The sequence below is a fragment of the Symsagittifera roscoffensis genome, chromosome 2 (genome assembly GCF_963678635.1).
Source record: "Symsagittifera roscoffensis chromosome 2, txSymRosc1.1, whole genome shotgun sequence".
In the NCBI taxonomy this organism is placed as follows: domain Eukaryota; kingdom Metazoa; phylum Xenacoelomorpha; order Acoela; family Convolutidae; genus Symsagittifera; species Symsagittifera roscoffensis.
In genome coordinates, this window is record NC_087063.1 from 447,405 (window position 1) to 461,277 (window position 13,873).

Below are 13,873 nucleotides of genomic sequence, written 5' to 3' on the forward strand. Positions count from 1 at the left end.
TTTTATTCGCTAGCTTGCAATGCTGCGCTTGTTTTAATTCGCAAGTGATGACTTAGTTGTTTAAAATTAGATCCTTAAAGTGTTGTAGTAAGGAAGTGTTTTGTGTGTGACGGAATTCTTCTCGACTGAGCGTATTAAGCTTCAGAAGCATGCAAATATCATAAGTTAACGCTGAAAATTCACAGGAATCTTCTTTGTGATGATCTTCTTTTATATTCATTTCTGGACTTTATAATATTTTCAACTGTATGTTTTGATGTAGTTAATATCAAGAAGTATGTAAGAACGATCAAGACAAGACCAAGAACAACATGAAAAATTTGAATTTTCGTCATAAATATTTTCAGCGCAAAAAGCGTCTACTTATGAAATATTTTCTCATAAAATGTATGTTTTAGAGGCAGTTTTTAACAGCTGAACTGCTTTTTTTGCTGCATTTGCCGGCACTTTCATTTTAGTTACAAGTGCCAGTGTTGTTCAAAGGAGTTTCAGGGGCAATTTGAAACTGTTTAAAAAATTTTATTTATTTTTTGCCGGTTCAATTGGTGTCTGCTCAAAGATCGTCGGCTCGTTCCCACATCGCAGTTTTTTCTTGCTCTGTTAGCAATTTTCATTGTTGTTGCAATTGCAAGTGTTGTTCATTGTTGTTTCAAGAGGGACTTGAAATTTTATAAAGATTTTTTGTAAAATCTTTTTTTTTGGGCTCAACTTGTGCCTGCTAAAAGATTATCGGCTTTGTTTACTCTTTTCAAGTTTAATTCATTTGCTAGTTTAACCTTCAAATGTCTGGCCTGTTTGCCAAGAATGGACTTCTATCGGGACAATTATAACTTTAAAGTTTGGTATACCTAGTTTTTTTGACTTCTTATGTTTATGTTTGTGCTGTGTCCGAGTGATGTGAAGCTCCGCTTCGCTTCTATTTAGTAGTCTTGCAATTCAAGCTTAGTCATGAAAACTTAGTTTTACTCCAGGAATTTGCTTTGAAGATACTTTGAGCGCTTTCTTGGCAAATTTCTTTCAAAATTCGAAGTTTTTGATTTTTTTTGTTTCTTTTCTGTTTTCGTGGAAACTGTTTTCGAGTATGTCCCATTTTTTCTTTCTATTAAGTATGCCTGATTTGTGGGATTCAGAAGCTTTTCATTGCAACACTTACAAAAAATGGCTCAATTTGAAAAAAATGGAGCTGTTTTTTTTATTTAGTTTTTTATTATGGTGGTTTGAATTTTCTGTGCTGCTTGCACTGCAACAGGCTATCATTGTTTAATATAGTTTTTTGTTTTTACGCTTGCGATTAGCAAGCATTATCAAATCAGAATTTTTTTTGTAGATATAGATTCTGGAGCAAACATTCTCAATTTTTTGAAAGTTCAAAAGTTACTACCTGGTACGAAAACTGGTAGACGGCTAAGGGACTACGCTCAAATCCGGTCAGCACCTGTTTTTAAACCTTAAATATTTGGCATCAAAAACTCATTGGTCAGTGAGCAGTCGGACCGTGTTTTTTTTAGTGTCTGAATTTGATTTTTTTCTGGGAAAAATTGATTAGTCGGATTATAATTTGTCGGCTCATGTTTTGTTGGCTTAGTTGCCAACCAACATTTCTTTTGCACTGTAATCAATTGTCTTTAAAATTCCGAGTGTCACTGATAAGCTCAAGGGTAGTTTTTTTAAATTACTATACCTGACTGGTATGTTTTTTTTGCGTTTTTGGTTTCGCTTAGAAATTTTATTCGGCCCAAATGATTTTGGCTCTTGTTTTGTCGGTTTATTGAACTTATTTTGCATCATTGATTCATGTTTTTTATATGAGGTCGGCTGGTAGTATAACAATTAAAAGTTCAAACCTTTTAATCGCTCAAAATTTTTTTGTGACCTTTTCCTTCTACATTTCTTGTTTTCTGTTTAATTAGCGTCTAACCCTGTATTGTCGTCTTAATGAACGCTTGAAAAATACTATCAGCTTACTTAATGCTAGTAGCTGCATTTCTCGTCTGTTTTTCAGAGATTGAGTTTTGCGTACTTCCAAAAAATGTATGTCAACCATTTTCTTTGGTATTTTTTGTTTTCGAATCAATTATCGTCTAAGCAAGTGTTGTTGGTTTTATGGTCGCTCCAGAAAAAATAAAAGCTTGCTTAATGCTAGTGGCTGTGTTTCGTCGGTTTTTCTGCGATTGAATTTTCCGTATTTCCAGTTTTTTAAGGTTTTTTTTCACTGAAATATTTCCATCCTACTGACCATTCAGCAGGTGGCAAGGGTATGCTTTTTTGTATCGCAAGTGATGCGAAGCTCCTCATACCCTCTGTTTCAAATATGTTTCATTCAATGGCCGGAGTTTCAAATGAGATATTTGAGATAAGTTTTGATGTTTTACATGAGATGTTTTGCTAATCATTTTTTGAAGTGTCAATGAACGTATTGAAGTCACTTTGGCAGGTCGAGTTAATTTTTTCTCGTTTTGTTTTCAGTAAGTTTTAAGTTTTGTTCACGCCAAATGTGATTTTTTTGCGGTTTGATTTTTGATTGTTTTTTTTTAGTTGAATTCAAACTCTTTTTAAAGGTCACGTCAAACGTGAATGACTGCTAATTTTAAAAAAGTCTGTGATTTTTCTGAATTCGCAGCGCAAAAAAATACGTATTGATCCAGTTTTTTCAAACTGTCATTTTTTCCTAAAACATTGTTAATCATTTTAATTTTCAATATGCTTTAAATTCAAAGAGCGTCAAAGCCCTATAGCTCTTCCTTGAAATTTCGAATTTCATGAAAAAAACAAGTCAGTTTTTGTTCGGTTTTCTTGCGTTCATTTGCACCTTTCCAACTATCCGTTGGCTATATTTTCTGATGTAAGTCGCGTATTTAAGTGTTGGGTTTCTGTTATCATATTTTTGAATTCAAATTAGTTCGAATTTCAAAGCTAAAATAAACCAAGCACTGCTAAAGGAAGCTAGTAGTTTCTATAATTACTCCTGCGATTTGCAAATTTTAAGAAATCCTTGCAGTTTTTTTATGAAGCTTCACATCTGCGTTTAAATGTCTGTTCTGACCTATTCGCCAAGGTTTTTGAAAATTTTTCCATACGGAATTGTAAATATTCCGGAAATTTGCTGAGATTTGGATGGTATTGATATTTTTCTTATCATCAGACAAATTTCGACTGTTTTTACCGAGCCCTTTTTTCGAAGATTTTTATGCCATCTGAAAGGTGTCAATGTCCTGATTTCAAAATTTAAAAATATGTATTTGTTTTTTGGTGTAATAATTTTTTGTGAAGATATGGATATGAAAATTGGTAATTTTGCCAATTTGGGATAACTTACTCGTGATATAGAATGTTTTATTACGCGTAATCGGCGAAATAATCGGGCTAAGAACTTGTTTAAAATTGAATTGAGGTACGCTGTTTGGTCTTATTATTCTTTGCTATGAGCGTAATATCATTTTTCTACTTCATATAGCGTATAGGGATGATTAAAAAAAATCTGTGAAAATTTAATTCTGTGAAATTTTAATCAGTTTTTTCTTAAAACTATCCCATAGACGTAACAGAGCAGTCGTATCAGTCAGGAAGGATGACGAAGGGTTCGATATCCTCACACCCAAAAGATTCCTTATTTGGTACTATTTTATGATATCCTTTTTCTAACCTTTCTGACCAGCCTTCTTACCAACCATTCTAAAAGGGCTTAAGCGCCATTAGTGACTAGAGGGTAGCGGAGGCTAAGAAAAGCATTTTTTGTTCAAAACCTTCCAATTAGTGCTCTAATAAAGGGTCATTTTTGGTCTGTTTTTTTTCCATGGTTAGACTGCAGTGCATATCATATTGACGAAATATGGTCTCTTTCAAGGGCTCGAAAAATCAATTTGGTAGTCCTTAAAAACAAAAGGCTGACAATTTTTTCAAAAATTTAAGAAACATCCGACCCATTATTTAAGATTGTATTTGTATCGGACAGTTTCGCGCTACTGTTTCGAATTTAAACACAGTGGTTTATATCGGGCTCATTTTGGCACCGAGCAAAAATATGCAGTGTTTGAGCTGTTTTGGCATGTCAAGGGCGGTTATAAAGTCCTTTTCATGGTTTTTGCTAATAAGGCTAGACGTGATTGCTCTAAACTAAAGCCACAGTTCTTTAAATTTGAACTCTTTCAGGCGGAAAGGCTCAAATGAAGACAAGAGAGCCTAGAGTTTATATTACTGTTTATATTTTTACAGTACTTAATAGCTACTGAAAGTGTAGTTAATAGAAAAGCCTGCAAATTTATAATGACTTTCTCAGGATTTTTGTCTGATTTTGAATGAAAGTTTCAATTGATGAATTCAATGTAGATAATAAGATGAAAGGTTTCTCTCTACTGATCCATTTGTATATATTCCACTTCGGGTGATGAGTACTCGGCGGCGGCGGCGGCGGCGGCGGCGGCGGCGGCGCTGCTGCTGCCATTTGCTACTGGATTTCCCTTCCAGAAGAGCATGATGGCTTGAGCGGTGGACACTTTGAGATCAGGTGCAACGAGTGGGTTCGTTTGTTGCAAGTACACACACAGCCAGCTAAATCATAAAGTTCAGTGAAAATGGAAATCGAGGCAATACTGTTTTGCTCTGTACAGAAGCTAGAAAAAAACTAGCATGTAAGCTACACAAGTCAGTGTTTACTGGCCTCGGAGTTCACAATTAGGAGTTTCAAAACTCAGTAATATAGTGCTGACTTTACATAGTGCAACTTCAAAAAATCTATGGAACTGGTTGTGATATCTTCCTTTAATACGGCTGGTTTAATTTCAATTCACTACGAGTTATGTAGATAAACAACATTTTGGAACGAGAAAAAATTCGTGTCGTTTGTCAAAAGCGTAAATAAATTTGTGCCCATTAGATTGAGTTTGCCTGTCTTTTAAATGCCTGTGTTTAAATTGTGGATCGAAGTGATATAGTTATAGGATAGCAAGGGTGCAGTATAGAAATGGGGTCAGCTAACAGCTAGTCATAGAACCAATTTCACACAAGTCTTCTTCACAAGGCCTAGTACACTTTTCATCTACCTATTTTATAGAATATACTTATCAATCTGAATGGTTTTCCTTTGCAATGAAAAAGTAGCGCATTGTTTTGTGTGAAAAAGTTGGTCATTGCAATTAGTTGTGCTGTTATGAAAGTCAAGTTGATATGTATGGCTTGTGCTTTATCTAAGCAGGTGATCAAGCTAATCGATAGCCTTCACAGTCAAATTGGATTTCTATTGGAGCCGCACCACAAACACCTCATCATTGTACATCCATCATGCAATCCCATGTCTCCCTAACGTCAAATGAACTTTTGGATTGAAAAAGACCAATCAATAATCATCAGGAAGAGTTGCGATTCCATCTAATATATTGTTCTCTAATAAAAGGTGACACATGCACGATACCTTTTAATATATGTTCTATTTGATGTTGATTGTTGCACAGGAATGGTCAAAAGTGATGAACGAGGCTAAGGTAATAACCTGAATTGAGATTTGTATACATCAATTAATCATAATTAGGAATTAGGCGGACAACAGACCACCATCGGCTTCTGCTGAAGCTGACCTCGAAAGAGCATTCATGTTGTTAAGTTATTGCACCACCTGAGTCATTTCTCATAAAATATCCTTTTAAGTGTCAATGAACGAATTGAAGACATGTTTACGGCACGTGTTTTCTTTTTAAGGCAAAAATCTCAAACTTTGTTCACGCTCAATTGGAATTTTTTGCGGTGGGAGTTAATATGATTTTTTTAAAATCAATTCGTTCACTTTTGCAAGTTTCGGGCAAGTTTTTTTTTGTTTTCCATGCAACATTAAGTTCCCACAAAAAATTATAGGAATGAACCGAATGATATATCCTACTACAGCCCTTTCAGCAATGATTCGTTTGACATTCAAACTTTTCAGATATTTTCCTAGTGGCGTGAAAAACCGGTTCGTCAATTTTGAGTTTTAGTCTAATTCCGAGCGATTAGGTCTTCATTAAAAAAATATGTGTGTTTCAAGAAAATTATGTTTGTAAGCTTCATTTACCGAGTCCTTGGCAATAAAATTTTTTGAAAAATCAACAAAGACTTCTGCAAAAAAATTCAAAAAAATAGTTTGTTTATTTTTATTTTTTGAAGACAACTGTTGTCGAGTAGTAGTAGCAGTAGTAGTATAAGAGTTAGTTACTCTTAAGAGGAATTCACAAAAAAAAAATATTAAGCAAGAAATACAAATGAAAACAAGGATAGCCGGTTGGTGTGCAAGTAGCACAGAATGTTCCAACCAGACTCGTAAAAAACTACCAAAAAACTATACGAACGTGTAGAAAAATAGTGATCAAGCATGAAATACTACAATTGTTTTTGTATGAAAATTTTTAAAGAAATTACAAGAAAGCGCTTTAAACGACACAAAAAACTTCTTCAATTTAACGCCGTTCCTTCTGCGTGGTGTGATTTTAGAACTATACAAACGCGTGGAAACTCAATGGTTTAGCTTGAAATACTACAAATGTCTTCCTGGGTTGAAGTCCCACCATTAACTATAGCTTTTTCTGTTGTATTCCAGTGATCGCTATTTTCCAGCGCTGATTCATGTATAATTCAGAGTTTTTTGCTTAGATAAACCTGCGATTTTTCAGAGCTGTTTCAGTAATGATTCCGTAGAAAATCTACGCTAAAACTTGAGAAATTTTAGCTAATTCCAGAAGCTTTCAAATGAGAGTTATAGGTTAAAAGCTCTTTAGCTTTACATTCTTTCAAGATTGATAGCTTAGAGGTAGAATACAGGTCTATAAATCTCAAGGTTAGGGTATCTAACCCCTGATAAAGCTCTAATTTTTCTCATTTTGATAGGTTTTTATCGCTGTTTAATCGCTGAAAATAAGCCAATTTAGCGATAATTATTGATAAAATGTGCTATTGTGGCAATGAACAGCGATAAATCATCGATGGCGATCGCTGATTTTTCACTTTTTCATCGCTTATTTTCAGTGTGAGCTCAACCCGGGTTACAAAGCGCTCAATGAAACTTCCAAAGCTGATTTTTTAAAGAAAAATCAAGTTTGTTTAGTTTAAATGGCCAATTTTTATATATACCGAACGTTACTCGATAGCATCATTCGCTCGAAATTGGACTAAAATTCGAAAATTTGAACCAATTGATCTCAACACTGGGAAAAAGTTTTGGAATTTTTTAAATTTTGGTCGAATCACGACAAAGGGTTTTAATATGATATATCACTCAAACTGTTCCGATGATTAATAGTAGTACCTGATCTGTTGTGGAAAAGAAAAAAAACTAAAAGACAACCGTATACAAAGCTCCTCCACCTTTTTCAAATGTTCGGAACAATTAGGAAATACAAAGCTGGAAAAACAACACACATTTGAAGAAAAAACTAGTTTTTTTATGAATAAGGTAGGAACAACATGCTGTCCCATTTGCACAGCAACCGGTTACCCTTGTTTTTTTTCGGTCTCCTTGATTTCATTGACCTTTTTTAGGCTGACTGTCGTCTATATTATTAATTTCAAGCAGTTACTCTACACATTAGAGATAGTTGATGTACTAAAAGCGATCGTAAAGAATGCCTCTCGTAGAAATCGGTAGAAAATGCGGAAATCTGAAAGTAGTGTTATCATCTGATTAATCAAATTCAGAATTGATTTCAGAAGTTCAGTTTGGGCGTTCAAGTATTCTTGTATGAAACTTTTGGCGGATTGTTCAGAATCAACGTCTTCGGAAACTAAATACGCAGCGGGATCAACTCCGAAATTACACCATCGCAATTTCAAAACAAAACAAAGTAGGTTTTATTTCATTTTGAGTACTTTGTGCATTTTCAGATTGTTTGTGATTAATGCGACTTCAATACTTGATCAAAACCCTATACTTGGTGAACTGGAAAACATTGCAAACCAACGGACATATTTTTTTGCCACCGCATTTTAAGTTTATAGTTGAATTTGAATATAATTTTCCGGTCCATCTCAGAGTGGTCTTAATTTTACAATGTTGGCCGTTTTTTCTCGCTGAATGGCAGGAGTTTTTCCATTTTTTTTCGATCTAGCTTTTCTTTCGAAGTTTCTTTTTTTGGATCTAGATAAATGAGTGGTTGGTATGAAGGACAAACTGTTTCAATTTTGATTCAAATAATGTGGAATAGGAGAAATAAAGAGGTGAACTTACAACATGTACATCCATATTGCTGTGAGAATCAATCCCACTTGAACTTGTCTAAAACATAAAGAAAGAAGGAAGCATTTGGATTAGTCTGGTCATGAAAAGATGTGCTGGAAGTGTGGAAGTTACTTTCTGATGTAGCCTTCCTTGATGAGGATGCCAGCGATAACTGAACCAAGAAGGGCGACCAAGGTGAAAATTCCAGTCATTCCCACAGTCACTTCCAACATATCCATATTTGAAAGCTTGCTCTCGATTTGATTGTGATCAATTAGATTAGCTGGATTATGGTAAATTTGCAAGTAATTTATCGATAATTTCGAGTCTACGAAATCAATGAAATGAAGTTAGTGAATTGGAAATATGTTAGCTTTGCAAACTTAGATTGGATTGTTGCTCAATTTGTATTCTACAATTGCTAAACAGTCACAACATAATTTGTTGATTCAATCAAAGCTTAGAATTGATAGTTTGAAACATGAAGCAATGTGAATGTCAGGTCGAGCTTAACTACAGGTAGTTTTTTCGAATTTATGTAATGTAGCAGGATTTTTGCTTGATTAGCGAGCGACTTTGCGATGTTTTCCTTTCTTGATTTCCAATATTGTGGTTAAAAGAAGTTAGTTCTCAGTCATTCCTGACCTTTTGAGGTCAAATTCAAATCAAGACAACAGTTTGGCAGCGATGTTTTTTGCTTCCCAGCAGGGCACAATACGTCCCAAGTTTCGACTCCAAGGACATTGCCAAGGACATTTTTGAGCAGCCATCGCAAAAATACCATGTTGCTTTGACATGTTCGATTGGACATCCTACTCTCGGTCATTGCGTTCGCGATGGTTGCTTAATCAAACGTTCATGTGTCGGAAATTGAAGTTATGCAATTCGCTGAATGCTTTCCTCTGTTTAATTGTGGCTGAATGACCTAGTTGAAAGTGGCCTTTTCAAATCAATAAGCCATCGACCGGGAGTAGGATGTCCAATCGAACATGTCAAAGCCACGCGGTTTTTTCGCGATGGATGCTTTATAATGCTAACCGAAAAGGAGGATAAAAGTCACTGGTCGGAATGCGATTAGTTTAAAATGGAAAAAATGCAGGGCATAGCTGGAAAGTGTCCTTGATTATGGTAACGTTTTGTTGTGAAATTAACGGCAGCATTTTTTTCCATGTTGTCAGAAATGAGAAAGTTTGTAGAATTGTTACTACTAGCAATCTGACAAGTTGAGGGGAATTGATGGAGGAAAAGAGTTTCCCTTACATAAATGTCTGTCATTTGCATAATTGTGATGTCTGTCTGTCTGTGTGTTTGTGCTTCTATTGAGTCATTGCGTTCTTGCGACGAGAGATGAGTGTAGCCATAGCTCGGCTCTCTTTTCTTTAACTAGTTTCAGTTTGGTAACGATACTTAAGCTGATCATCGAGCTCTAACTGTTTCCTTTATACTTCCAACGACGTTTCGCACTTCCTACGTCCCAAGTTTCCACTCCAAGCACATTGCATAGGACATTTTTGAGACCTGCTTTTACTCAATGCGTACGTCAATGCGTATGGCTTAGCTTCGCTCTTCGACTATTATCAGTGTCTGGTAACTCATTTCCAGTTTTTCACTGTGCAAGATCTAATAATAACAAGAAGATCCAGTTGACATGTAAGTAGCACAGAAAATTCCGACCACATTAAAAAATTCGAAAACAAACTGTTTTGCAAGTGTTTATTATGTCCGTGGAGTGATGCGAGGAACAAGACGAAAGCTCATAACAGGAATAAAGTTTAATCACCTACGGGTGGGATCAAAATATTTGGAACAGAATAAAAAACATTTTTTGAAGTTGTTCCATTTTTTGATGGTTTAAGAAGCTGTTTTAATGCCGAGGAAGCGCTGTATGAAGCATTCAAATATTTAAACCGCATAAAAAAGCGCTGAAGTTATTATTTTGAGACGTACTTGCTCGCTTTATTCGCTCGAAATAAAACTCATACCGGACATTGGGAAAACTTTTTGAAGCTTTTTCAATGTCGATCGATTCACGGCTGAAAAAGCTTCAATATGATATATGATATATCGCTCGACCTACTCCAATGAATGTTTTAAATTCTTGCGATTAACAAGGTTATTGCAATTGGGTACTAGTCTTTTTCCCCGTAAACAACTTTGTTGACAGGATGACTGAAATTTTGTCATCTGTATTTTCATTTCTACCCAAGATAAGCCCCTAATAGCTGTAGTTCAACATCTGGTTGAGTGCTATTGAAATTATTCTTGCTTAAAAGCTGAAACATTTTTAGGCATAAATTGATGTTTTGTCGGCTTTTATGGTTTCGTCCTGTTTTTTGTCGGCTTTCTTGCCGGGTGTTTTACTTCCGTAATTTTGTTGGTACAGTTTTCCAATACTTTTTCTTAATTTCCATTTACGTAAATATAGTTCATAGTTTACCAATTTTTAAACGTGCTAAATTTTCAGTTTGAGAAGAAAATAAAAAAAAATCTGTTAGACCTTTTTATTGCATTAAATTTTCAGTTTTTTTCCGGATGTTTGGTTTCTGATTTTTTTGTTCTAAAATGCGTGGAAGTATATTTTAGTTTTGATGAGTTCAGTGCGTTTCAGATTTGATAAATTTCATTTGAAATTGTTTCAATTTGATGGTTTAACGTATTGTATCAACATGTCAAAAAAACTTTCAAAAAAAAATTGATAACGTTTCAGAATTTTTTGCAAGTTTGTATCAACTGTTTTGTTTACATGTTAGTATAGCGGCAAGTGACGCACGGGATCCCTGGAGTGTGGAGTTTGGCCGACTTTTTTGAAAAAAAAACAAGACTTCGTGTTTTTATTTCCCAAACTGGCGTCTTTTCCATGTAATTTATTTCTTGTTCTGATCCAGCTAGCTCTTTTACCGTTGCGTATAACTTTCAAATTTGTTAAGGCTGATGTAATTGGGTTATTTGTAAAGGCTTTGAGAGTTTTTTTTCAGATTTTCTGCAAGTTCTGTTTCGTGGCAGTTGTTTGTATCTTTCATTTTTTTTTTTCATTTTGATCTTATGCAATAGCGTATAGGGTCTTTTTATCCCCGATTGTTCCTGTTGTATATGCAGGCTGTTTGGCTGCAAAACTTAATGAACAGTTTTTGAGTACAGCTAAGGGTGTATGCGTCTCATTTTTTGATCGAAATTCATCTTATCGTTTCCATCTATTGGTTCTGAGAACGAATTGGATGGAGTTAACCCCGAATCCTTCTTTGGTTTCAGGTAAATGATTTCTATAATAACTGCAATAAGGTTTTTCTTGATTTTCTAGCCTACGATTTCTTCGAAACTCATTCAAGTTTTTCACTTTTCGTTTGAAAGATATTATCTTCTGACTTTGGGCGCTTTGTTTTGTATCGCAAGTGGCGTGAAGCTCAGGAAAAAATGGTAAAAATTATAAAACACCCCAAGACGTTGTTCCCTACACACTTTCAGTGGACGGACCAATGATATGAGTTAGAATCGGTTTCTGTTGTTAATAGCCTACATTGATATCGAATGGGCTGCTCAATAAAGCAATTGGATTATGGTAAATTTGCAAGTAATTTATCGATAATTTCGAGTCTACGAAATCAATGAAATGAAGTTAGTGAATTGGAAATATGTTAGCTTTGCAAACTTAGATTGGATTGTTGCTCAATTTGTATTCTACAATTGCTAAACAATCACATAATTTGTTGATTTAATCAAAGCTTAGAATTGATGGTTTGAAACATCAAGCAATTTGAATGTCAGGTCGAGCTTAACTACAGGTAGTTTTTTCGAATTTATGTAATGTAGCAGGATTTTTGCTTGATTAGCGAGCGACTTAGCGATGTTTTCCTTTCTTGATCTCCAATATTGTGGTTAAAAGAAGTTAGTTCTCAGTCATTCCTGACCATTTGATGTCAAATTCAAATCAAGACAACAGTTTGGCAGCGATGTTTTTTTCTTCACAGCAGGGCACAATACGTCCCAAGTTTCGACTCCAAGGACATTGCCAAGGACATTTTTGAGCAGCCATCGCAAAAATACCATGTTGCTTTGACATGTTCGATTGGACATCCTACTCTCGGTCATTGCGTTCGCGATGGTTGCTTAATCAAACGTTCATGTGTCGGAAATTGAAGTTATGCAATTCGCTGAATGCTTTCCTCTGTTTAATTGTGGCTGAATGACCTAGTTGAAAGTGGCCTTTTCAAATCAATAAGCCATCGACCGGGAGTAGGATGTCCAATCGAACATGTCAAAGCCACGCGGTTTTTTCGCGATGGATGCTTTATAATGCTAACCGAAAAGGAGGATAAAAGTCACTGGTCGGAATGCGATTAGTTTAAAATGGAAAAAATGCAGGGCATAGCTGGAAAGTGTCCTTGATTATGGTAACGTTTTGTTGTGAAATTAACGGCAGCATTTTTTTCCATGTTGTCAGAAATGAGAAAGTTTGTAGAATTGTTACTACTAGCAATCTGACAAGTTGAGGGGAATTGATGGAGGAAAAGAGTTTCCCTTACATAAATGTCTGTCATTTGCATAATTGTGATGTCTGTCTGTCTGTGTGTTTGTGCTTCTATTGAGTCATTGCGTTCTTGCGACCAGAGATGAGTGTAGCCATAGCTCGGCTCTCTTTTCTTTAACTAGTTTCAGTTTGGTAACGATACTTAAGCTGATCATCGAGCTCTAACTGTTTCCTTTATACTTCCAACGACGTTTCGCACTTCCTACGTCCCAAGTTTCCACTCCAAGCACATTGCATAGGACATTTTTGAGACCTGCTTTTACTCAATGCGTACGTCAATGCGTATGGCTTAGCTTCGCTCTTCGACTATTATCAGTGTCTGGTAACTCATTTCCAGTTTTTCACTGTGCAAGATCTAATAATAACAAGAAGATCCAGTTGATATGTAAGTAGCACAGAAAATTCCGACCACATTAAAAAATTCGAAAACAAACTGTTTTGCAAGTGTTTATTATGTCCGTGGAGTGATGCGAGGAACAAGACGAAAGCTCATAACAGGAATAAAGTTTAATCACCTACGGGTGGGATCAAAATATTTGGAACAGAATAAAAAACATTTTTTGAAGTTGTTCCATTTTTTGATGGTTTAAGAAGCTGTTTTAATGCCGAGGAAGCGCTGTATGAAGCATTCATATATTTAAACCGCATAAAAAAGCGCTGAAGTTATTATTTTGAGACGTACTTGCTCGCTTTATTCGCTCGAAATAAAACTCATACCGGACATTGGGAAAACTTTTTGAAGCTTTTTCAATGTCGATCGATTCACGGCTGAAAAAGCTTCAATATGATATATGATATATCGCTCGACCTACTCCAATGAATGTTTTAAATTCTTGCGATTAACAAGGTTATTGCAATTGGGTACTAGTCTTTTTCCCCGTAAACAACTTTGTTGACAGGATGACTGAAATTTTGTCATCTGTATTTTCATTTCTACCCAAGATAAGCCCCTAATAGCTGTAGTTCAACATCTGGTTGAGTGCTATTGAAATTATTCTTGCTTAAAAGCTGAAACATTTTTAGGCATAAATTGATGTTTTGTCGGCTTTTATGGTTTCGTCCTGTTTTTTGTCGGCTTTCTTGCCGGGTGTTTTACTTCCGTAATTTTGTTGGTACAATTTTCCAATACTTTTTCTTAATTTCCATTTACGTAAATATAGTTCATAGTTTAC

At 35.3% G+C, this 13,873-nt stretch overlaps 2 protein-coding genes across 3 annotated transcripts in view; one reads left to right on the forward strand and one right to left on the reverse strand.

Annotated features, from left to right (window-relative positions):
• The window catches only part of LOC134840658 (uncharacterized), a 198,447-nt gene that overhangs the window by 100,543 nt on the left and 84,031 nt on the right, over positions 1–13,873 (forward strand). The window lies entirely within an intron of this gene.
• Positions 4,350–8,596, reverse strand: LOC134838901 (V-type proton ATPase subunit e 2-like). The gene is made up of 3 exons (XM_063854205.1): positions 8,309–8,596; positions 8,186–8,233; positions 4,350–4,548 (listed from the first exon to the last, which is right to left on the reverse strand). Exons 1-3 carry the CDS (start codon positions 8,413–8,415, stop codon positions 4,350–4,352), a joined length of 354 nt encoding a protein of 117 aa, XP_063710275.1. The 5' UTR covers positions 8,416–8,596.

What these genes read in the sequence shown, in the direction of transcription:
- LOC134838901 (XM_063854205.1), bottom strand. Translation starts at nt 8,415, where the DNA reads ATGGATATGTTGGAAGTGACTGTGGGAATGACTGGAATTTTCACCTTG. An exon ending in AAGGAAGGCTACATCAGAAA is followed by an intron (nt 8,234 to 8,308) that starts GTAACTTCCACA and finishes TTTATGTTTTAG; the next exon opens with ACAAGTTCAAGTGGGATTGA. An exon ending in GCAATATGGATGTACATGTT is followed by an intron (nt 4,549 to 8,185) that starts GTAAGTTCACCT and finishes TTTATGATTTAG; the next exon opens with CTGGCTGTGTGTGTACTTGC.